This window comes from Bos grunniens, chromosome 17 (assembly GCF_055505025.1).
Source record: "Bos grunniens cultivar Pamir isolate PY7600 chromosome 17, Bosgru_T2T1.0, whole genome shotgun sequence".
In the NCBI taxonomy this organism is placed as follows: domain Eukaryota; kingdom Metazoa; phylum Chordata; class Mammalia; order Artiodactyla; family Bovidae; genus Bos; species Bos grunniens.
In genome coordinates this window covers 10,265,630-10,291,445 of record NC_141181.1, presented here as the reverse complement: position 1 = coordinate 10,291,445, position 25,816 = coordinate 10,265,630, and the positions used below count along the sequence as shown (strand labels likewise).

The 25,816-nt window shown below is 39.7% G+C and overlaps 1 protein-coding gene across 17 annotated transcripts in view; it reads left to right on the top strand.

The window, feature by feature from the left end:
• The window catches only part of ARHGAP10 (Rho GTPase activating protein 10), a 376,372-nt gene that overhangs the window by 300,468 nt on the left and 50,088 nt on the right, over positions 1 to 25,816 (top strand). For all 17 annotated transcript variants that reach the window (XR_015144127.1, XM_086346463.1, XM_086346459.1 and 14 more), the window contains one exon: positions 13,862 to 14,009. Coding sequence is in view for 16 of the 17 variants with exons in the window: in XM_086346463.1 (XP_086202589.1) it covers positions 13,862 to 14,009 (148 nt within the window). In the remaining variant the exon portion in view is untranslated. The remainder of the gene's footprint in view (positions 1 to 13,861; positions 14,010 to 25,816) is intronic.

Below are 25,816 nucleotides of genomic sequence, written 5' to 3'. Positions count from 1 at the left end.
ACTTGTCAAATAAGGGAGGTCATTATTTAACCTTTATGGCCTTGGGGCCCTTTATTAGTAAAATGATTACACACAAATTATTTAATCTCTCCAAACATCTGTTTTCTCAGGTATACCATTGAAATCAAACTAGCAACCTTATAGGGTTGTTGATATCTACCTATTTACATAATACCCTTTCTGTTCCAAAATTGTCCTTTGAAAATTTTCAGACCCATAGCAAGGTTGCAACAAAAATACAATAAAGGTTTGTAAGCTCCATACAGTGTAATTATAGCTATTGTTGTGGAACCCTTTGAGACTAAGTTCCCTTACATCATGACCCCTCATTTCTTCAACATTTGTCTTACAAAAACAAGGACAAGTTCAGGAAGTTTCGCATGGACACTGTATTGAATATGTTGTGATTCTAAGTGTGGCCATAGTCTAGCATGTCAATACAAATTGGGAATTTCTTAGAAATTAGAATTTGGGCCCCCACCCCAGCCTGCGAATTAGAATCTGTGTTTTCACCTCCAAGTGAGTGTACACGCATCAGTGTTTGAGAAGCACTAATGTATGGGTTATCCATATTCATGCTTCACCAGTTGTCAGATGATAATTTACAGGAAAATTGCCCTCAGTGCAGGATCCAGTCCAGTATCGTGCAGTGTATTTAACAACTGTCATGTCTCTTTCATCTCCTTTCATTTGGAACTGGTTTCTCAGTCTTTATTTTTCATGATACTGGTACTTTTTTTTAAGATTGATTTATTTCTGGCTGTGCTGGGTCTTCACTGCTGGTAGGCTTTCGCTAGTTGCAGCGAGTGGGGGCGCCTCTCTAGCTGTGGTGCTCAAGCTTCTCTTGTAGTGGAGCACAGACCCTGGGCACACAGGCTTCAGGAGTTGTGACACTCAAGCTTAGCTGCCACGTGGCATGTGGGATTGTCCTGGAGCAGGGATAGAACCCATGTCCCTGGAATCGGCAGGTGGATTTTTAACCACTGGACCATCAGGGAAGCCTGATACTGGTACTTTTCAAAGTATGTGGGCCAGTTATTTTTCAGAATGATCTGTTTTGACTTTTTCTTCACAATTAGATTCTGGTTATGTATTTTGGGGCAATAGACAAATGATGTTGATTCTTCAGAATCCTTCTGCTGGAAAGTCTTGAATGGCTGGGGGCTGGAATCACCTGGAGGCTTCTGTAACTCACCTCTAATGCCTGGGCTGGGGTGAACTGAGAGTGGGCTCCTCTGGGTCTGTTGAGCAGAGGACGTGCACATAAGCCTCTTCCTGTATTTTGAGCTTCCTTGTAGAGTGTGGCAGCCTCAGGGCTCTGAGCGAGGATTTCAGCCAACAGGGCAGAGACCAAAGGGCCTTTTATGATTTAGCATCAGAGACCACAGAGCATCACTGAGCGTGTGTTGTTGACCGACTCAGTGGGGAGCCTGCCCAGGCTCAAGGGGAGGGGACGTGGACACCACTTCTTGTTGGGAAGAGTGTCAAGGGATTTGTAGCCATGTTTTAAGAGTGGGGTGCCAGATGTACACCTATGACTGATTCATGTTGATGTATGGCAGAAACCAGCCCAGTATTGTGAAGCAATTATCGTCCAATTTAAAATAAGTAAACAACAACAACAAAAAACCCATGCTATGGATGGTGACTGCCAGATTTCTCAATCATAAATGCACCGATCTCTTTGTAATTGATGATAATTGATCCATTAGGAGATACTCCAGAATAGTTAAGAATCCATTCCCTCCAGCAGGTTTTTACCCTTTTAAATTAATATTCACTGATGTTGAGATTTATGTTACATAAAAGTCTTAAACATAAGCTGCTCATCTCTCAGTAAATAAGCATATACATAATGATACAGAGTTGGAATCTTTTGTGATAAGGATAATCATGCATGACCCAATTTGACAGGTTCTAAACATATGGTGGCAAATAGATGGGGAAACAATGGAAACAGTGACAGACTTTATTTTCTTGGGCTCCAAAATCACTGCGGACAATGACTGCAGCCATGAAATTAAAAGACGCTTGCTCCTTGGAAGAAAAGCTATGACAAACCTAGACAGCATATTAAAAAGCAGAGACATTGCTTTGCTGACAAAGATCTGTATAGTCAAAGCTATGGTTTTTCCAGTAGTCATGTATGGATGTGAGAGTTGGACAATAAAAAGGGCTGAGCACCGAAGGATTGATGCTTTCGAACTGTGGTGTTGGTGAAGACTCTTGAGAGTCCCTTGGACAGCAAGGAGATCAGACCAGTCAATCCTAAAGGAGATCAACCCTGAATATTCATCAGAAGGATTGATGCTGAAACAGAAGCTCCAATACTTTGGCTACCTGATGCGAAGCTCCAGTACTTTGGCCACCTGATGCAACGAGCTGACTCATTGGAAAAGATGCTGGTGATGCTTTTCCTGATGCTGGGAAAGATTGAAGGCAGGAGGAGAAGGGGATGACAGAGGATGAGACGGCTGGATGGCAACGCTGACTCCATGGACATGAGTTTGAGCAAACCCTGGGAGTTGGTGGTGAAGGACAGGGAATCCTGGCATGCTGTAGTCTATGGGGTGTCAAAGAGTTGGACATGACTGAGAGACTGAACAAATAAACAAAAACATTTCATACTGATGTTAAGTGATAACTTGATAGATAGAATACCGACAGCAAAACAGGAAGGGGCTCTGCCGTCTTCAGTGTGTGGTTTGCTGGCTGTGTTATCCTGACCGTCTCCTTCCAGTTAAAGGAGTACACTTAATGCACCCTCGCACCCTTTGTCATTATTGGAAACCTGTATGTCAGAGCTGGTCCTTGGTGAAGGGAGCTCAGTGGAGGGAAATCTTCCTTTTTTCACTTCAAGCACAGCTACTAAAGATGGAGGATGCACAAGTTCCAAACTGAGCTGGAATCCAAGCATCTAAGCATTAACCTTCTGAGACGCTCCCTGTAAGGAACTAGGTAGAGTTGATGCTTTCATCACAGTTAAGACTTAAGAAGATGAATCGTGCATCCGCACTGAAGGAAAGGCTATTTTTGGTCTCCAGTACGTATGCCCTTCATGTAGCCTTGGGTTGGCAGAGATGAGGGTCTAAAACATTTGGCTGTTTGGAATGTTCTTAAAAATATGTATGCCTGATTTCTAAACCCTTAGTTAGAAACACGTTTCGCTTGGGAGGTTAAAATCTAGCTGGGCCCTAATGTGTTGAGAAATCGAATCTTGCCCAAAGCTTTGTTTCTAACTGATGCATACAGCAGAGGTCACCTCTAAAGTACAGCTAGGGACTGTGTTCTGGTAAACTCTAGGAGCCTGGGCTCCACATACAGTTGTCCTCATGGGTTGATTCTTTAAAGAGACAGGTGTTGCATGGGAAGAAAAGGCTCTGAAGACTAGTCATTAGCATTTTAACAGAAATGGTTTTGTGTGTGGGCTGATGGGTGGTTTCATCTTTAAAGAGATTTTTTTTTTTGAATGTTTATCAGGATTTCTGCAAGGAATATAATGTGTATTAGTTATCACTTCTGTAACAAATAAATTGTAATTTGAAAGAAACTTGCTATTAAAAACTGACAACCTCATCCCATAAATTTTAGAAGCAGTGATAAAATATAAAGGCTGAAATCACACGTCACCTCTCCCCTTGTGCAACTTCTCATAAAATCCCACCATTGATCTCATACAGAACATGGTTTTGCTTTAGGCATTTTAGGCATTTTATTCTGATAGCTAAAATGGAAAAAAAAAAAAAGTGTGTTGCATTATCTCTCTTAAATATGTGGGCCACGCCTAGGGGTGTGCATATTTTGAAAAAGATTTCAGATGATTCTGTTAAATGTAATCATATGCAGGTCTTCAGGAGATGTTTTCTTCACTGATGAAAATCCATGCATTTCCTTTTGTAGAATTAGTAGGTCCAGGGCTTATTTTTCTTTTCAGAGAAATGGTCATTCGTGCCTACCCAAATGAGTAGGAGTCCTGGCTTACATGCCCAAAGAAAAAATGTCATTTACCTTGATGAGTCAGTTCTAAATTCTATATTCAGTTTAAAGTTTCACAGGTAACATTGAGGACAAGTCCTGCTTTTGTCATAGCCAGAGCTAGCCCTGGCTGGCAGAGATCTCTTTTTGCAGACCTAGGCTTCCTGTGTCCTGATCTTCTGTGCCATGGTTAGGACCATGTGATTTCTAAGGCAGGCTTGAGTCCTGGAGAGAGGCTAGAGTAACAGAGAAGTAAAAGAACCTCAGGAGAAGTTGTACACCTAAACTGAAGGAGGAGGAAGAGAAAAACAAAGGAATATCATGTGTGGAATACGCTGTATTGTTGACACGGGGTATGTTTCTTCAGTGTTATTCTAGGCTTCTGTAGGAAAAGTATAAGCTTTCTGTTTGCATGTGAGCCAAGGACATATTGATCAGAAAAAAATTCTAGCTAACCACTGGCTCTTTATTCAGTTAAGAATATTTGTAGACATTTGGGTTATGAAAGTCAGGTTGCAGCTGTGTTTGGGAAACTGTTTTCTTCTGACTTGAGAAAGTGTGTGCTTGCGTTTCCCAAATGTTTGCAGGTGCAGATTGATTAAAAAAAATGCACTTGGAGTGTTTTTAAAGGTTTGTAAACCAGAAAACAACATTTTAGAACTGGGAATATGTGTTTGCACCGTGAATGTAAGAACGACGCAGTTTTGGCTTCATCAGGAGAGGTTCCCCTCATGAACTGATCAGGGAGAAAGTTACTTGGTGAGCACATGTGAATTTCTTAGATGCCAGTTGGTTCCAGTACGTTATCAGTGTTTCTTCTTCTTCCCTCTTTTGGTCTTTGTGGAACACTAGGAAGACCAGAGCACTGATGTCACATCTGCAGTTTTTGTCACTGAAAAAATGCCCATGGTTTGGGATGGGTTGTTTTGGGGTACGTTCCGTTTTATAAAGCTTGTTGATAAAGGTTGTCATTTACTGAAATCTTGAAGGCAAGAGCCAGAGTCAGTTATGTATTCTCCTATTTGGAGCACAGAGAGCTGCAGAAATCAAAGTATACATTGCCCTAGGACTTGGGAAGAGGTTGGAAAAATGCTACTGGATTGCCAGGGAAGTCCCCACAGTTGGAATCTTAGAAAGAAAAACAGCTCTACCAATTTGATAGATCCCTCCCCACCCTGTAGTGGGGCTTCCCAGGTGGCACTAGTGGTAAAAAAACCCACCTTAATCCCTGGGTTGGGAAGATTCCCTGGAGGAGGGCATGGCAACCCACTCCAGTATTCTTGTCTGGAGAATCCCATGGACACAGGAGCCTGGTGGGTTTCAGTCCATGGGGTCACAAAGAGTCAGACATGACTGAAGTAACTTAACGTGCATGCAAGGACCCCACCCTCCACCCCCACCCAATAAACTTTTTGCCTTTCTTTTCTTTGAGGGGAGATTTAAACCAAAATGGTTGCTCTTCAAACATTCACAGTGAGTCAGAGCCACTGTCAGAGCCGGGGTCCGGGGGATGGATGCCCCGGGGCTTATTGTGTCTCCCGTTCCTTCTTCCTGCTTGTTCTTCCTAGACGCCCCCCTCCCTCTCCTCTGTGATATCAAGCCTCGTGCTGGTGGGTGTCCGCAGAACTGGGAGCAAGCCCCTGCACTGTGCTCCCATGTCAGCCTCCTGGGTCTGTGTGTTGAGGCTTGTGTCCAATAATGCATGTGAAAGCATTTTCAAGAGTTTCAGCTACTGAGCAAAAATCTCCCCTATGAGGAAGGGCACGCATAAAGGATAGTCTTTTGGAAAGAAAGAGTCGGTGCCAGCGTGATGAGAGAGAGCAGTGAACACTGAGACCTTCATCTGGGAACGAATCTGCTGTTCGCTGGTGGTGTGAATAGAATATAAGGGAATAGAATATAAGGGAATCTTTAGCCACAGGGCCTCAGTCTGTTCCACTGAGATGCAGGGGTGAGGGAAGCGATAACTAGGAGCCTTTGCAGCTCGCGATTCTGAGTTTATTCTCCAACCAGAATAAAGCATGAAGCCTTAGACTGTTTCCAGGGTCTAGTCTTACTGTCAGTTGCTATGATCAGTGCTAGTTAAATTTTCTGTAAAACGCACGTTTAGTCTTGGGGTAATGTTGATTCCAGAACAGACAGTAGGATGTTTTCACAGCTCTTGGTGTGCTATTCACCCCCCAGCTTAACTCTGCACATATGTTGTAGATGGATGATCGGTCAGGGTTAGAGTCACACCGCCCCCAGGTAACAAGTGTTTGTCTAGAGACACTGGAGACTCTGAACTGAAAGAAATATTCGGCCATTTTGTAGTTATGTGTTTTATTTAAAATTTTTTATTTTTTACGTGATTGTTTTTGCTGGGAAAGATTGAGGGCAAGAGGAGAAGGGGTTGACAGAGAATGAGATGATTGGATGAGATCAATGGACATGAGTTTGAGCAAACTCAGAGAAATAGTAGAGGGTAGGGAAGCATGCTGCAGTTCACGGGGTCGCAAAGAGTCATACACAACTCATCAGCCAAACAATACAGTTTTCAAAGATGAACCTCCCTTCACAGTTATTCCAAAATACTGACTGTATTCCCTATGTTGTACAGCATTTCTTTGTAACTTATTTTACACCTAATATTTTGTACCTCTTAATCTTTTAGCCCTGTGTTGTCCCTCGCCCCATTCCCTCTCCCCTCTGGTAACCACTAGTTTCTTCCCTGTATCTGTGAGTCTGCTTCCTTATTTTCCCTAGTCTGTTGTATGTTTTATTTTTTTAACTTTTCACTGGAGTATAGTTGATTTGCAGTGTTGTGTTAGTTTCAGGTATATACCAATGTAGTTTTGTATTAAAAAAAAAACAGAGATTGGATATTTTATTTGTCCCTCTTTTCTATATTAAAGGTTTACTAAGAAGAATATGCACGGATTTCCAATGTCTTCTTATTGAACCTGTTTACCGATAGATGTAGTTATATGAGATATGACATCACCAGAAAGGACATAAGATGAATGGGGCCTGGTATAACTGGGTGGTGTTGGATGTGGACGGGCACGGCGATGAAGACGGGCGTGCTGGAGTCAGGAAATCGGGGCTCAGCTCTTTGTGAGTTAAGCACCGGGCACAATGTCAGTCATACTGCAAGTACCCAGGAATTGCAACTGTTACTATTCAAGGTGCCAGGAATATACAAACATATTAGTAATCTCCCTATCACAAGAAAGACCACTGAACTCTTCTAGAGAAAGAGCTTTTTAAAAAAGAATGACCTCATTCCCCTTAACTTCCTTTACCCATGATGATCTTGTTTAGTCGCCAAGTCATGTCCAACTCTGTGTGACCCCATGGACTGTAGCCCCCCAGGCTCTTCTGTCCATGAGATTTCAGCTGAACCAAATGCTCTAGGCTTGAGTTGGATACTGAAGTGACATTTGCAGAAGCCCATTCTTGTTTCCTATTCTCTGCAAAGTATTTCCGGCAGAGGTCGCCTGGTCGTTTCCACTCAGGCCCCTGCTAGCAGAGCCTGAACGACCCAGGGAGGTATTTATGTGTATGGCTGCATCCCATGGGCATAAGCATCCGGTTTGTTAAGTCTGAGGAATCTGCGACTCTGAGCAGTAGTGCCAGACGTCTGCCTGTGCCAGCACTCTTCAGAGACCGAGTAAGCACTTCTTCACTGCCATGCCTACGTGTGGATTTTTGTTTTTTTGTCATTGGATTGTGTGGTTTGAGTTTTTCTTATGTTGTAAACACATAGGTACTGTGGAGAAATTTTCTACCCTGGAAAAAACAGATTCTGAGTAGGCTTGATTTGAGTTCATCTTTTGCCCCAGAGCCAAGATGTCCTGATGTGGGGAAGTTGGGAGAGTCGCATGATTTTGGAATGAGACTTGGGAGGTAGAGGAATTTGCATCCATGCAGTGGTTCTGGACTTGGAAAACCAGTGTTATATTTAAAGTAGACAAACGTCTTGACTATATAGAACAAGATAAGCTAAATTTTAACTGTTAGAATCAGATTCCCAGGAAAGAAGACAGCACTTTAAATAATTTACTCTTTCCTCCTCTTTTGAATTTAAAAAGAATATCTTTTAAAACTAAAAAAAAAAAAAGAGTATCTTTTAAAATAATTTCCGAAGTTTCAGAGAGAACCATGAGAGCATAGATTGGCAGCCTAAAAAAAAAGAGAGATCTGTGGTCGGTGCATTGGCGAACAAGGTTAGATACGTATGAAAGGCAATACATTCTTGAAATGTCTAGGAGACCAAAACACAATGATGGTAACTCTGTATAGATAACCTCCAGGTGAACTTTCCTGAATAGATACAGGGCAGCATAATTGGTGGTTTTTTCCTTAAGAATTAAGTTTGTTTGTTTTTTTAAATGGGCAACAGGAGCTTTGAAATCAGAGTTGAGAGTTAGGATACCAACTCTGCGGTCTGGGCCGACTATTTAATCTTTCAGCTTTTATCATTTTAAAAAACCATGAGGAGTAATACTCCCCTCAAAAGTCCTTGAGAATGTTCAACTGTTTCAGAGAGAGTCTACCACGTAGTAGGTGTTTATTAAATGTGAAATGTATTACATGATAGAGGAAGTAATTTAAATTCTAAATTTCAGTGGGAAAATACAGAAGTAAATATATGAAACCATTGTGTGATTCCAGGTGACTTGGCAGTTTTGAGGAGGTACTGTTCATTGTTTCCTTGTAGTCCATTGTTTGATGAGCTTTTCTACAAACACTTTCAACTAAACAGTGAATTTAAGGGATATTCAATACCTCAAAGAATTAACAACCTCTTAAAATGGCAGTTGAGTACGGCAATAAGGATCTGCTTTCATTTTTATTATCATTATTTACTGGATGTGATCCCATTATAATACAGTAGTTACTATTTATTTCTGTTACTTAACGGTGCCAAGTACTGTACCAAATGCTTTATAAATATCTCATTAAATCCCTGTAATAACTTGAGATGTACACATTATGGCTCTTACTATGTAAATGAAAAGATGAGAAAACACTCTTAATAATATGTCTAAACCTCCATAACTGGGAAGACTTAAAAACCAGGGTAGTACCTTTTCAAGTTATCATCTGTGCTTTGGAACCACCTAATCTGATGATGGGCTTCCCAGGTGGCTCAATGGTAATGAGTCTGCCTGCCAAGCAAGAGACACAGGTTTGATCCCTGACTCCGGAAGATCCCTTGGAGAAGAAAATGACTTGGTACACTATAGTCCTTGGGGTTGCAAAGAGTTGCACACAACTTAGTAACTAAACCACCACCAGTTCAGTTCAGTTGCTCAGTCTTGTCTGACTCTTTGCAACCCCATAGACTGCAGAATGCCAGGCTTCCCTGTCTATCACCACCTCCCGGAGCTTGCTCAAACTCATGTCCATTGAGTCAGTGATGCCATCCAACCATCTCATCCTCTGTCGTCCCCTTCTTCTCCTGCCTTCGATCTTTCCCAGTGTCAGAGTCTTTTCCAAGGAGTCAGTTCTTTGCGTCAGGTGGCCAAAGTAATGGAGTTTCAGCTTCAGCATCAGTCCTTCCAATGAATATTCAGGACTGATTTCCTTTAGGACTGCCTGGTTTGATCTCCTTGCAGTCCAAGGGACTTTCAAGAGTCTTCTTCAACACCACAGTTCAAAAGCATCAATTCTTCTGCACTCAGCTTTCTTTATAGTCCAACTCTCACATCCATACATGACTACTGGAAAAACCATTGCTTTGGCTAGACGAATGTTTGTTGGCAAAGTGATGTGTCTGCTTTTTAATATGCTGTCTAGGTTTGTCATAGCTTTTCTTCCAAGGAGCAAGCATGTTTTAATTTCATGGCTGCAGTCACCATCTGCAGTGATTTTGGAGCCCAAGAAAAGAAAGTCTGTCACTGTTTCCATTGTTACCCCATCTATTTGCCATGAAATGATGGATGGGCCTGGATGCCATGATCTTAGTTTTTGAATGTTAAGTTTGAAGCCAGCTTTTTCACTCTCCTCTTTCACTTTCATGAAGAGGCTCTGCAGTTCCTCTTCATTTTCTGCCATAAGGGTGGTGTCATCTGCATATCTGAGGTTATTGATATTTCTCCTGTCATTCTTGATTCCGGCTTGTGCTTCACTCACTCTGGCATTTCGCATGATGTACTCTGCATTAAGTTAAATAAGCAGGGTGATAGTATACCGCCTTGACATACTTCTTTACCAATTTTGAACCAGTCCATTGTTCCACGTCCGGTTCTAACTGTTGCTTCTTGGCCTGCATACAGATTTCTCAGGAGGCAGATCAGGTGGTCTGGTATTCCCATCTCTTTAAGAATTTTCCACAGTTTGTTGTGATCCACACAGTCAAAGGCTTTGGCATAGTCATTGAAGCAGAAATAGATGTTTTTCTGGAACTTCTCTTGCTTTTTCTATGATCCAGTGATATTGGCAATTTGATCTCTGGTTCCTCTGCCTTTTCTAAATCCAACTTGAACATCTGGAAGTTCACAGTTCAGGTACTGTTTGTTGAAGCCTTGCTTGGAGAATTTTGAGCAAACCACCACCACTGCTAATAGGTTAGCTCTTTGAAAGCTAATTCACATACAGTTTATTGAGAGAATGGTGGGTCATTAGAATCTTTGAATCATTTCACGCCTAGTTAGGACTTGGGAAGATCCAAGGAATTGATTGCATATGTTCAGGGCCAGTTTTTCTGAAACAACTATTCTGGTGTTTCAATATAGATTTAGTCCATCCAAGAAAAGTGGAATGACTATGGAATGACTATCATTGTTTCTCAGCCTTGACTACACAAAAGAATCACCTGGGTAGCTTTAAAATGCAAATCACAGAAAAACAGAACCACTCCCACCCCCTCCAAAAGCCCAAAACCCATTCTTAGATATATTCCCTCCATCAGTTTTATAATTGACATATAATGTTGTTTTAGTTGACGATGTACAACTAATTTGATACGAGTATATATTGTGAAAATTACCCCCGTAAGTTTAGTTACCATCCACCATCACATCACATAGTCACACAATTTTTTTTTCCTGTGATGGGAACTTTTAAGACTACTCTCTTAGCAACTTGCAAGCATATGATATAGTACTGGTAAGTATGGTGACAATGTGGACTTTACACCACCAGAACCTATTTATTTTATAACTCAAAGAAGTTTGTACATCTTGACTACCTTCACCCATTCCCGGAGCTGCCTCTGGCAGCCACCAATCTGTTCTTTGTTTCTATGAATTTGGCTTTTTCTGAGCTTTCTTTCTTTCTAAGAGTCCAGTGTAAGTGAGATCATATGTGTCTTTGTCTGACTTAATTCACTGAGCACAGTGCCCTCATCCACATTGTTGCTTGTAGCAGGGCTTTCTTCTTCTTTATGGCTTAGTAATATTCTCCTTGGAAGGACTGATGCTGAAGCTCCAATACTTTGGCCACCTGATACAAAGAACTGACTCATTAGAAAAGACCCTGATGCTGGGAAAGATTGAAGGTGGGAGGAGAAGGGGACGACAGAGGATGAGATGGTTGGAAGGTATTGCCGACTCTATAGACATGAGTTTGAGCGAGCTCTGAGAGTTGGTGATGGACAGGGAAGCCTGGCGTGCTGCAGTGCATGAGGCTGCAAAGAGTCGGAAAGGACTGAGCCAGTGAACTAACTGAATATTCTCCTGGATGCTCTGATGTAAACTCAACTGTTTCTTATCTTCTGGATGCCCAGCCCTGGGATGTCTTGGATCAGCCCCCCAGGAATCTAGGAGTCACACCCCTGGGTCCCGATTTGCTTGGTCGTTGGCTCTGCAGACTGGGACTGCTCTCACACTGCATTCCCCACACCCTTACCCTGTGTGGTGGGGGAGGTAGGGGATGCGAAACGGGTCAGCATCCACATCATTCCAATCAGTGCGATCTTCCAGGAAGGTCTGCTTAGACGGTTATCAGCTCTCCAGCACTGTTTCTTCGAATATACCCTTTCCACTGTTTATACTTCGGGGATACTGGCTCTGTGTTGTTTGATTTCCTGTTCCAGTAACATCCCAGAGGCAGGTGCCATGTTTGTAAAGATTGAACATAAGACCGCAGGCTCTTCCCAACGTTGGTCACACACAGGTGCTAGTTTCTTTTCATGGGATCAAGTTTCCCCATCTTTTCTTCCCTCTTTCACCACTGTCATCCTCTTCACCACCTAAATTCTTTCCTGTTCCCGTCACTCTGCAGCCTTCCTCAATTACAGTGATGACACATGGCAGTAAAGCCAGCTGTGCACAATAGTGTACACAGAAGGGCATTTTTTAAGGCAGATAAGTAGTTGCTATTTGCCAGAGCACCCTATTGGAGCACAAAGTCTGTGGAAATATGGTATTAGCAGGTTACCAGTTGGAGCACAAAATTAAATTTTCACAAGCAAATATTTGTCCATAGTAATTTAAACCATTTTTTATTCCATTTACACATGAGGGGGCAGTATGGTACTATAAAGCAAAAGCTCTGTTGAAATTGTTTATTTCTGTTGGTATATGATAGCTTTTAGATGAGAAATTGTAGATTGTGAATATAACTCTGACATGTTGGATAGCTATTCAATGTGATACATATATGTGGTACTCTCACTTGTATATACAGGTCATACACCTATTTTTATTCACATGCATAAATAATAATCTCTGTGCAACAAGGGGGCTTTCACTGAGTGCCTTTTATTGTGTAGTTTTATATTTATGGTTTATTTAATGCTAGCTGACTTTCTCCAAGTATCTACATTTAGAACGTCAGTGCTCTGGAGATACAGTGTCTGTTAGGGTGATGTCTAAATGTTTTATATTAAGACTTCGTTGAAGGCTGAAAGGACTCCAGTGTTGGGGATGGGAAGCTTCTGAACTCAGGTCTTGGCAGCAATGGAAATGTTATTATAAATCACCTCTGTGATATGCTTCCCTTTATGGCACAGTTTGGCGCTTCCCAGGTGGCACTAATGGTAAAGAACCCTCTTGCCAGTGCAGGAGACTAAGACACATGGGTTTGATCCCTGGGGTGGGGGGGGAAGATCCCCTGGAGGAGGGCAGGGCAACCCACTCCCGTAGTCTGGAGAATCCCATGGACAGAGGAGCCTGGTGGGCTACATACAGTCCATAGGGTCACAGAGTCAGACAAACGACTTAGGATGCACGCATGGTGCAGCTTGCGATTCTCAAAGAAAAAAATTTGCTAAGAAAAGAATCAGCACATTTTAATTAATGTTGTTGTTGCCGACAGATGAATGACACTGTAGATAATGAAGGTGCTGATATTCTAGGTTTCAAAAATAGAGGGGAAATATTTAAGGGAGGTTGGAGGGTATTAAACAAATTGATTAAACATACAGAGCATTTTATGAAAAATGTATGTGGACTCTGAAAGGTAATTTCATAAGCACAGGGTATTTTTAAATGTGTAAAAAATATTTGCAGTCCCATGTTTCTGTTTATGTAGTTTGAAAAAAAAATTGAAACTAGCATTTTGGCATAAATATAACCCTGTGTGAAATTGAATGGGATATTTGTTTTTAGTGTTTTATCCTGGTTACTTCCTTTGCGGATGAAGAGCTGTGGTATTGTCTACATCTGGTGGAGATAATTAGACTTGTTTAGTTTGGGCATGACTCTATTTTGAAATATAATGATTTGATGTTGCTTTTACTTACTGTTAATGAGAAATTTTATTTTGAAATCTTCTGTTAAAAAATAAATACAAGATTTATGACTTATGCCCAAAATTTAAAGGCATGGATTTTTGGCTCCAGCAGCCCATTTTGGATGGACTCCAAATCAAATGTTGTTTGGGATTGGTATACTGTTGCAAAACCCAAGTTTCTGTTCATGGAAAACAATTAATGTCCTTTGTGTTCCGATGGCAGATTTTTAGGACCCCGCCTGATGCCACATTGCCTGAGCCAGGCCCCCTGTCAGCACCCCCAAATGCTCCGCCGAGACAATCGAAGAGGCAGGGCCAGAGGACTAAGAGACCCGTGGCCGTATATAATCTCTGTCTTGAACTGGAAGATGGTAAGATGTTCGTTACATTTTTCTTCTATCCTTTGTCCCCAGGGCAGGCCATCATTTCCCATCCTTTGTGTTTTTAGCTTCCTTCTACCCTTAAGATTATAATTTTTTTAGATTAACAGGGAGGGTAAAGCTTGTGTGTCAGGGAGAGCGTGCAAAGTTTCAGTTTGTGTTTGTCTTTGTTATGCACGGTTCTTTTTCTACTTTGAAAAAGACAGCTTACATTTCTCTTTGGGAGGCTTGTGTGACCTCCTGTGAGGTTACATAACCCTGAGACAAATGGAGCTAAAGTGAAAGCAGCTCTTTTGCGAGAGGAGCAGATCCTGTCTGCTGTTCAGGGCATTGAGATCAAAGGCGCAGGGCACGCTTGCATTGGGTCTGTGCTTCCGCACCATCCTTGCCCCAGGTTTCTGACTTTCTCCTGAGGCAGGTGTCTTATCCTGTGGCAGAGGTGGCAAAGTGACCACGGGTGGGGCTCGACTGAGCGGACCAGGCTACACTGGGACTCTGATCAGTGGAAACCCTCACTTTCCATCCAAACCACCCTGTTCCAGCTCACTGTTGCTCAGCGGTTGCCACCTGTCTCAGTATTGCCACCTGTCTCAAATTGGAATTTTAAACAGTGATCCTTACAAAACAAGGCTGTGAGCTCACTGGACACACCCAGTTGCTGATTTGTAACCATGTGGTCATTGGTGTGGAGGATGAGATTGAAACTACCAAGGTTTCATTGGTTTGGAGGTATGAAGTGATTGTCAAAGGGAGGGCAGAAATGAAGATAGAAACAAATCCAGTACCTCCATTATAAGCAGCTGTATAGCTGATATCCAAAGATCCAAGCCAGCAAGCGACATGTGTCTTTAACTCCCAGGGGGTCTGTGCAGGAGGACTAAGGCTTTCCAATATTCTTTTAAAGTATTTAAGACATCCGTGCATGTGATACAAGTGTTAGCTTTACAATCACATCCACATTTTGCAGAGTAAGGGCATGATTTGTTGTGTTATTCCCTTAGTCATGTCCAACTCTTTGTGACCCTATGGACTGTAGCCTGCCAGTCTCCTCTGTCCATGGAATTCTCCAGGCAAGAATACTGGAGTGGGTAGCCATTCCCTTCTCCAGGAAATCTTCCTGATCCTGGGATTGAACCCAGGTCTCCCACATTGCAGGCGGATTATTTACCATCTGAGTCACCAGGGAAGCCCTCTGATTTAAAGCAACCTCTAGTTTCAGAGCTGCCTTTTAGTCCTTAGTTTGAGCTTCTGAGTCCAGCTAACTTTTTATCCTCTCCTCTTTTTTTTTTTTTTTTCCCTCACATTCACTGTGTCTACAGAGTTGCTAATAAGGAGTAAAGCTGACTGGTTTGAATTGCACCTTGACTTCTATCTCACTTGTCCTCTGGTGGAAGTGTTAAAAGATCAGTGAATGAGGCAAATGTTGGAAAGTAGGTGGGGGAAAGAAATCAAGGTGACACGAAACAGTACCTACACAGGCTCATCGACTTTGAGCAAAATCGAATTGACTCTCATTTCATAAAAGGAGTGACCAAGGAGGGACCTTTGGTTTTAGAGTTGCATCTACTTGGGGGGCAGGTATTTTTAGCAATTGAATCAGAGTATCCAGTCATGTGAATATAGTTTACCAATCTCTTGGTCACTGGGTTGCTGAGTGATTATTATTAATGGATAAGAAACTGCTGAAGTGGTATTTAGCATATTTTTTATGGATATATTCAAAATGGTGTACAATCATAGCTTTTCTGATTTTTAGGCTACATAATAATTATTTAAAAATTTTAATTATAAGGAAAAAGATTGACAGATATTTAATTCCTTTAGTCTGTCTTTATATTCACTACTTATATGATGTTTTAATCTACATTTTGTCTTTTTATAAACTTTATGTTAATTCTTGATTTCAGCCTTTGTTTTTTTTTTACTGTTGTTACACTCATAAAAGTTCCTGATTTTGGTCATGGAGTGATTTTATCTCACAGGTCATAAGATAAAGCAACTAAAAACTGTTATTTATCTTCTCCCCTCACTCCAACTATTTGTAGCTCAGCTTTAGTGAAACTCAAGTTGTGTAAAAAAGGATTGTTTCAGAGAGAACAAAGTGGGAGCCATATTCCGCATATTCTAAAAAAAGGAAATAAATGAAGAGGTGGTGAAAATGCTTTTGAAAGGAAGCATACAGAAAAAGGATACTAAAGAGCTTTGTTATTGATTACTTAGCATACTGAAAACTCTACCCTTTCAAAAAAAAAATCTCTTATCACCAGAACTAAATGTTTTTCAGTAGTCTGAGTCATCTAATTGTCAGCTCTATTTGGAATTTTCAAAGTTTAATATTTTTATGCATTTTTTCTTATTCATGGTCATTGGGTCACTTCTCATGTTTATCTAGTTTTGGTTACAGTATGTGTTATAGCCACCTTTGGTTGATTGATTTTTCCAAATTATTTGGTTGAGTCTAATAGAAAATTTAAATGCAAGTGTGTTTCTACCCTTCCCCCCACCCCATTTATCTACTGTAGTACAAGTTAGATTTAATGAAGTCCAGTACAAATTATTTTTGTTTAAAGTTAGGGAATTTATTTGCCAAGATTCAAGGAATTAGTTTGGATGACTAGGGATTTTATTTTTCTTTCTTTCTTTTTTTTTAAACTTTTTACTGGAGTATGGTTGCTTTGCAGTGTTGTGTTCTTTGAGGATTTTCTTAAGCTTTTTTGGTCACAGGTTTGGTATTTGAGTGAAGTGGTTTGTAGTATGTTATTTCTTCTGCATGCAGTAGGGTGTGAAAATATAATATGTGATGTACAGAACAGCCAACCTTGGAAAACACTTAGGATTGGTTTCAGTTTAGCATGTAGCAAATCAGAAAGTCATTATTACCAGTCAGCAAGCCTGATGGCATGAGCGGAAGTAGGGTAGGCTTGAAAAGCGGAGAGTCCTGGCTTCGCCTGTGTGAACTAGGAGAGACACCCTCTGCTGTTACACGTGGTTCTTTCTATGTTTTTTTAATACCCGCCCCTGCAAATTTAATTACACATACTTAGTATCTTTACTTTAGCAAAGGTTTAATTGGCATTGGCACATTTAGCCATATTGCATATGCAGGCTCATTATTTTCCTTTGTTAATATGTGATTTAATGGTATTAGACTTGTTATTTGCAGAAAACTTTACAATTTAGTTTCCTAAGGATCTCTGTTGATGATTAATATGAACTGAAATGGATATAGTATCTAGCTAGATTTCTAGAGCAACTGTTAAATCTATTCTGAAATTCTTATTATTTTGTAGAAGCCATATTGTTCACTTTAATATAGCATTTTATAGTCTCAAAACCTTAAAGCTGAATAGCTTTAGCTAAGTCAGTGAAATAGTGAAATATAAGGTAGGCTGCTCAATGCTAAAAAGTAGATCAAAGGCTCCCTTTTATTTTATTCTCAACTTATGTTCCTGTGTTTTTATTTCCTCAGAAGTGGTAGTAAAGTAACTTTAAAAAAGTTAATGTATGTTGTGTTTTTGTTTTCACCTGCCCACTCCAAATTTATGTCCTTACTACCTCTTTTTTAATTATATGGATTTCAGATGTACATTATTTTGACATCTGTATACACTAGAGGTTAATCACCACCACAAGTCAGTTATCATCCATCACCATACAGTTGACCTTCAACCGTTTCATCCACTTCCCAATCCTCTTTCCCTCTGATAACCACTAATCTGTTCTCTGTATCTGTGTATTTGTTTTATTTTGTTTATTTGTTTTGTTTTTTTAAGATCCCACATGTGAGTGAAATAATATAGTATTTGTCTTTTTCTCTCTGGCTTGGTTCATATAGCAAAATACTTCCAAGGTCCTTCTTTGTTGTCGCAGATATCAGGATTCCATTCTTTTTCATGGCTGAGTTACATATATACATATGCAATATACAAGGTACGTATATATACATATCCATTCATCTGTCAGCGGACACAGGTTGTTTTCCATATCTTGGCTGTTATAAATAATGCTGCAGTGAAAACTGGGGTGCATGTGTCTTGTTGAATTAGTGTTTTTGTGTTCTTCAGGTGAATACTCAGAAGGGGGATAGCTGCGTCACGTGGCAGTTCCATTCATCTCTTGAGGGACTGTTTCTTTTCCCTAATGGCTGTAGCAAGTTACTGTCCCACCAGCAGTGCTCCAGGGTTCTCTCTTCTCCACAGCCTCTCCAGCATTTTCTTATCTTTAGTAACAGTCATTCTAACAGGTGTGTGGTGATATCTCATTATGATTTTGATTTGCCTTTTCCTCATAATGGATGATGTTGGACATCTTTTCATGTGTCTTTTGGCCATTCCTATGTCTTCTTTGTAAAGTGTTCGTATTCCCTGCCCGTTTTAAAGTTGTGTTGATTTATTGCCTTACTTTTGGCTGCCCTAGGTCTTCGCTGTTGCCCATGAGCTTTCTGTAGTTGCAGTGATTCGGGGTTCCTCCTCTTTGCGGTCCGTGGGCTTGTCATCGTGGCGGCTTCTCTGGAGGAGCACAGGCTCTAGGGCATGTGGGCCTCAGGGGTTGTGGCTCATGGGCTTAGTTGCCCCACAGCATGTAGGGTCTTCTCAGACCAGGGATCAAATCTGTGTCCCCTGCCTTGCGAGGCGGCTTTAAACCACTGGACCGCCAGGGAAGCCCTCAGCCCGTTTTTAACATGGGTTGTTCTATTTGTTTTTTGTTTTTACTGTTAACTTGTATGAGGTCATTATATTTTTGACATTTTAAAGCCTTACTATATATGTGGTTTGCTCACATCTCCTTCCATTCTGTAGGTTGCCTTGTCATTTGTTGATAGTTTCTCTTGCTGTACAGGGTTGATATAGTCTCATTTGTTTGTTTTGCTTCTGTTTCCCTTGCCTTTGGAGTCAGATCCACAAAAAAATTAGCTATGACCAATGTCAGTGAGTTTACTGCCTATGTTTTCATCAAGGTATTTTATGGTTTCAGCTCTTACATTCAAGTGTTTAATCCATTTTGAGTTAATTTTTGTGTCTGGTCATTCTTTCGCATGTGGCTGTCTCGTTCTCCCAGTGCTGTTTATTGAAGAGACTGTCATTTCTACATTTTATGTTACATTTACAATTATGTTGTTCCATAACTTAATTGTCCATGTGTGTGAAAGTTTATTTCTGGAATCTCAGTTCTGTTTTTTTGACCTGTGTGTCTGTTTTTGTTCCAGTACCATTCTGTTTGGATTCCTATAGCTTTGTAGTATACTTGGAATAAAGGGAGTATAACACCTCCAGCTTTGTTGTTCTTTCTCGAGATTGTTTTGGCTATTTGGGGTCTTTTGTGGTTCCATACAATTTTTGGAATTTTTTGTTCTGGTTCTGTGGAATGTGCCATTGGCATTTTGATAGGGATTTCATTGAATCTGTAGATAGCATGGATATTTTAGCAATATTTTTCTAATCTGTGAGCATGGAATATCTTTCCATTTATTTGTGTCTCCTTTGATTTCTTTCCAGTGTCTTATAGGTTCCAGTTTATAGGTCTTTCACCTCCTTGGTTAAATTGATTACCAGGTATTTCATTATTTTTAATGCAATTTTAAATGGGATTGTTTTCTTAATATCTGTTTCTGGTAGTTTGGTGTTAGTGTATATAAAAGCCACAAAATTCTATATATTGATTTTGTATCTCAACTTTAATGAATTCATTTATTCTAACAGTCTTGTTTTTGATGGAAGCTTTAGAGTTTTCTATATATGGTATTATATCATCTGTGAATAGTGACAGTTTTATTTCTTCCTTTCTAGTTTTGATGTCTTTTATTTCTTTTCTTACATAATTATTGTGACTAGGACTTTCAGTACTGTGTTCAATAAAAGTAAGGTGAGAGTGGGCATCCTAGTCTTGTTCCTAATCTTCAGAAGAAACTTTCAGCTTTCCACTGTTAGAATATGATGTTAGCTGTGGATTTGTCACATATTGCCTTAGTTATGTAAAGGTTCATGCCCTTTACATGCACTTTGTTGAGAGTTTTTCCATAAATGGATGTTGAATTTTGTGAAATGCTTTTTTTGTCATCTGTTGAGATGATCATATGGTTTTTATTCTTTAGCTTTGTTAATGTAATGTATCATATTGATTGATTTATGGATGTTGAACCAATCTTACATCCCTGAAATAAATCCTAATTGATAATGATGTAAGATCCTTTTAATCTATTGTTGACTTTCATTTGCTAATATTTTGTTGAGAATTTTTTTCATTCATCAGGTATTGGCCTGTAATTTTCTCTTTTTTGTGGTGTTCTTATTTGGTTTTGGCATCAGGGTAATTCTGGCTTCATAAAAAGTATATGAAAGATTTCTCTCCTTTTCTTTTTTTTTGGAAATGCTTGAGCAGGCTGGGTTTTAAATCTTTGAGTGTTCTGTAGAATTTGCTAGTGAAGCCATCTGCCTGGGTTTTTGTTTGTTGAGAGATTTTTGATTACTGTTTCAACCTCCTTGCTAGTAATTGATCTAGTTTAGATACTCTCTTTCTTCATGATTTAGTCTTAGAAAAATTGCATGTTTCTAGGAATTGATCCATTTATTCTAGGTTGTCCATCATTTGTTAGTTTATAATTGTTTGTAGTAGTTTTTCACGATTCATTGTGTTTCTCTAGTTGTTACTTCCCGTCTTTCATCTCTGATTTTATGCAGTTGAGTCCTCTCTTTTTTTCTCAGTAAGTCTAACTAAAGGCTTGTCAGTTTTTGTTTGTCTTTTCAGAAAACCAGCTTGTAGTTTCACTGATCTTTTCCATTGTTTTTTTCATCTCTGTTTGATTATTTTCACTCGATTATTCCCTTCCTTCTACTGACTTTGGACTGTGTTCTTTTTCTAGTTTCTTTAGATGTGAAATTAGGTTGTCTAACTGGAAATTTTCTTATTTCTTAAGGTAGGCCTGTATTGCTGTGAACTTTCTTTGCTGCAACTCATTGATTTTGGCATGTTGTATTTCTGTTTTTATCTCTAAATATTTTTTCTCTCTCCTTTGATTTCTTTGATGCTTTGGTTCCTCAGTAGCCTACTTACTGTCATGATTTTGTGGATTTTACTTTTTTTTTTTTTTTCTTGTGATTGATTTCTAGTTTCATGTCCCTGTGGTTGGAGTAAATGCATGATGTATAATTTCAGCCTTGAAACTAGTGAAATAACATGTAACCTGTCTTGGAGAATGTTCCACGTGCACTTTAAAAGACTGTATATTCTGCTTTTGGATGGAATGTTCTGTATTTGTATTAAGTCCATCTGATCTAATGCATTGTTTAAATTCAACGTTTCCTTATTGATTTTCTGTCTGGATGATCTACCTACTGATGTAAGTGAGGTGTTAAAGTCCTCCACTATAGTTGTATTGCCTTTAATTAATCTCTTTGTATGCCCATTAATACTTGCTTTTGTATATCTTGTGCTCCTCTACTGGGTGCTTATACATTTATAAATCTTATCTCTTCTTGCTGTATTAACACCTTTGTCATTATATAATGCCCTTCTTTGTCTTTTATTACAGTCTTTGTTTTAAAGAACATTTTGTCTGATATGAGTAGAGTTTCCTCCAGCTTCCTTTTATTTCCATTCATATGAAATGTCTTTTTTATATCCCTTCACTTTGAGTTTATATGTGCCCTGTCTTCTGAAGTCTGTCTCCATTCAGCCCTTCTCTCTCTTGATTGTAAAATTTAGTCTTTTTACATTTAAAGCAATTATTGATAGGAATGTACTTATTGCCTTTATGTTAATTGTTTTCTAGCTGTTATTGTAGTTCTTCTCTGTTCCTTTTCTCTATTAATAGCTTCTTTTGTCTTGGTGGTTTTGTGTGTGTGTGGGGGGGATATTGACATTTCTTCATGATTTTCTTCTGTGTGTTCACTGTAAGCTTTTCTTCATGGTTTCAATGAGATTCAAATATAACATTTTCATAGTAGCCCATTTTATGTTGATAGCCACAGCCTATTTTAAGTTGATAGCTGCTTAAAGCTTTGGAATGTGTCCAAATTTATCTTTTTACTCCCCCATCACATTTTATACCTTTGAAAAAAAGTTATTTTAGTAACTTTTAATTAATTAATTTATTTTTGGCCACACTGTACATCATGTGGGATCCTAATGCCCTAGCCAGGGATCGAACCCATATTCCCTGCACTGGGACACAGAATCTTAACCACTGGACCAGGGAAGTCCCCACATTTTATACTTTTGATGACACATTTTACATCTTTTTATTTTGTGCATCTTTTAACTAATTATTTTAATTTTAGTTAATTTTACTACTTTTTGTCTTTTAACCTTCATAGTTGTGTTTTAAGTGGTTGATTCATTATTATATGTTCACCTTTTCCAGTGATCATTTTACTTTTATATGTTATCTCATCACTAGTGCCATTTCTTTTCAGCTTGAAAAATTTGTTTTAACATTTCTTAGAGGGCTGATTTAGTGGTGATAAACTCCTTTAGCTTTAACTTATCTGGGAAACTCTTAATCTCTACTTCAGTTCTGAATGATAACTTTGTGAGTACAGAATTCTTGGTTGGAAGCTTTTTTCTTTCAGCACTTTGAATATGTTGTATCATTCCCTTCTGGCTGAAGTTTCTGCTGAAGAAGTTGCCAATAGGCTTATGGGGCTTTGCTTGTATACAACAAATTGTTTTTCTCTTGCTGCTTTTATAATTCTCTTTATCCTTAACTTTTACCATTTTAACTGTGTGTCTTGGTGTGTGTCTTTTTGGTTTCATCTTGTTTGGAACTCTTGGGCTTCCTGGACCCTTGGAAAGTCTGTTTTCCTTCCACAGATTAGGGAGGTTTTGCAACCACTATTTCTTCAAGTAACTTTTCTGTCCCTTTCTCTCCCTCTTCTCCTTCTGGCACCCCTGTATATGAATATATTCTGCTTGATGTCCCAAAGGTCCCTTAGCTTATCTTCACTTAAATTCTTCTTTTTTTTTCCTTTTTGCGGCTCTGTCTGGGTGAGTCCCATTGTTTTCTCTTCCAGCTTGCCGATTCATTCTCTTGCCTCATTTAATCTCCTGTTGAGTCCCTGTAGTGTATTTTTCAGTTCATTGATAACTTATGTTTGGTACTTTCTTATTTTAATGTCTCTTTGTTGAAGTTCTCATTGTATTCATCTGTTCTTCTCCCAAGTTCAGTGAGTACCTTCTTGACTATTACTTTGAACTCTTGACAGGTAAATTGCTTGTCTTTGCTTTCTTTTGTTCTTTTTCTGAGGCTTTGTCTTTTTCTTTAGTTGGACCATATTGCATTGTCTCTTCATTTTGTCTCATTTTGTGTTTGTTTCTATTACTGACTTTAAAAAAATGCACAATGTGAAAGTTGTGAGTTTTATCTGGGGCAAAATGAGGACTATAGCCTGGGAGACAAAATTTCAGCTAGTTCTGAGAAACTGCTCCAAAGAGGTCAGGGGGATGGTGGCAGCGGTGTCGGGGAGGGGGGAGGTCCGTATATATGTGATTTCAGTAAAGGGGGAGTAAATGCAATCAAGCACATATTCTTCTTTTCAGAAGATTTCTACTAGTCACAAGGAGCCATTGTCACCATGAAGGATTTTAATGCTTTCCTAGATATGAGTAGATATAAGAATTGTGCACATAAAATCAGCTCCTGAGAATATCTAGCTCTCTAAACACCTGTCCTGTCAGTTTCCCAGAGCACAGAGTGCCTCGTTTCTGCTCTCCACATGATGAATTCCTTCCAGGGGGTACTGAAAATCAGCAACTGCAGCAGCTCATGATTTAATCCTTGTAGAGTTGGATGGCATGTGTCAATTTGTAGTTGACATATATTAGGTAAATCAGCTCTCTCTCCCTGAATTGACGGAATGGCCTCACTTAGGAGATTCCCTGTGGGGCCCAGAAGTGTTTTCCTGACTGGCCCACCAGGGCTAGGTACTGAGGGAATATTCACGGTGTGGGCAGCATGTGCTCTCTTACGGTGGGACTGTGGCTCCCGCTGCGGTGTCTGGTGGATGGGGCTGGCCCCTCAACCTTAGTACCCTTTCATATAAAGAGAGACTTTTATTTGTTTTAATGTCCCCATGTTTAAGGAAAGTTCATGAGGCTATATGAAGTATATTCTTTGCTATTTTCTATTTAAGGCAGAAGAAACATTTTAAAAGAAGGTTGGGAGTGAGTGAGAAGATTATCATCTGAATTTTGACTAAGCTCTCCAATTCTTCCTGTATGCTAGCTCTAATTTTAAACAGAACTAGACATTCACAGGACTAGTTTTTATTTGTATCTTCTTGGGTAATTAGGTATTCTATGCCTATCTTCTTTTGTACATGATATAGCAGTTTGTTTGTTTAGACAACATAAAAAATATGACTTATAATGAGTTGAAAACAAAATCATCTTGCAAGCCAATTGGCAAGATTTGATATTATTTTAGAGTAGTTCTTGCTTGGGTATCGTTAGGTTGGCACTTTCCCACTTGGATCCCCAATGTGCTAACTGCAGCACATTTTGTTGAACATGTATTATAGTCCTACACTGTGGTAGAGAACATGATGACAATGCAGAGCGTTGTAAGCAAAAATGTGAAAACACAACTGTTGAAGTGGAGATGGATTAACAATGAATCGGGACCATCTCTCTCCTTTCTTAAAGGAGGGAACCTCTCCTGATACACGTTGGTCTCTAAAATCAGATTAGAACACATCTGTCAGTAGGAATCAAGAAGGCTTTTGAAAAAGGCTGGGTTGATAATTTAAGCTTAGGTTGCTTGGGCTTGAGTCAGCAGTAGGAATTGAAAATAAATAGTTGTCTGGTAGAGATGTTAAAGCAGGTTTGCGACTTCTGCACTGATCAGATGTGGAAGATGAAGGCAGGTCATTAAAACAGACGTCATCAACAGCATTTTAGGCTCGTAGGTAAATCTGTTCCTTGTGTTTATATTTTAGTCTGGTCCGGAGGCTTTTTTTAAATAAAAATATTTGGACCATCTTCTCATCAAAAGGAAGAAATCATCTCATTTTGTTAGTGTCATCAGTACATATTGTTATGTATAACTGCTTTAGAAAATAGGTTTGGTATAAGTAGTGTATATAAAAACCAGTGGATAGAGAGATATTACATAATGACTAAAATGTTGTCTTCCTAGAGAAAGTATAGTGTCATAAATTATGAACAGTGTATTATAGAACTCAGTTTTCTCCTACTTTGCCTCACAGACATATCCATTCATTCATAGGCTTTTGTAGAGGACAGGCAGCACCCACCACACTCAAAGATGGTTATTTCAGTAGAAGTCAAGGACGGAAGGCTGACAGTCATGGCAGCTATGCACTCCCCAATCTCAGGCCCAACAGAGTATCTTCAGAGGAAGAAATGAGGAGTTTGGGATTGACGTGTACAACTGCTAGAGTTAAAATAATCCACAAGGGCCTACTGTATCGCACGGGGGAGTCTACTCAGTACTCTGTAATAGCTTAAATGGAAAAAGGATTTGAAAAACAACAGATACCTGTTATGTACAACCGAACCACAAGGGCCTACTGTATCGCACGGGGGAGTCTACTCAGTACTCTGTAATAACTTAAATGGAAAAAGGATTTGAAAAAGAACAGATACCTGTTATGTACAACCGAACCACTTTGCTGTACACTTGAAACTAACACGGCATTGTTAATCAACCATGTGTGTGCTCCGTCGTGTCTGCCTCTTTGTGACCCTGTGGACGGTAGCCCTCCAGGCTCCTCTGTCCGTGGACTTCTCCAGGCAAGATTACTGGAGCGGGTTGCCATTTCCTTCTCCAGGCCATCTTCCCA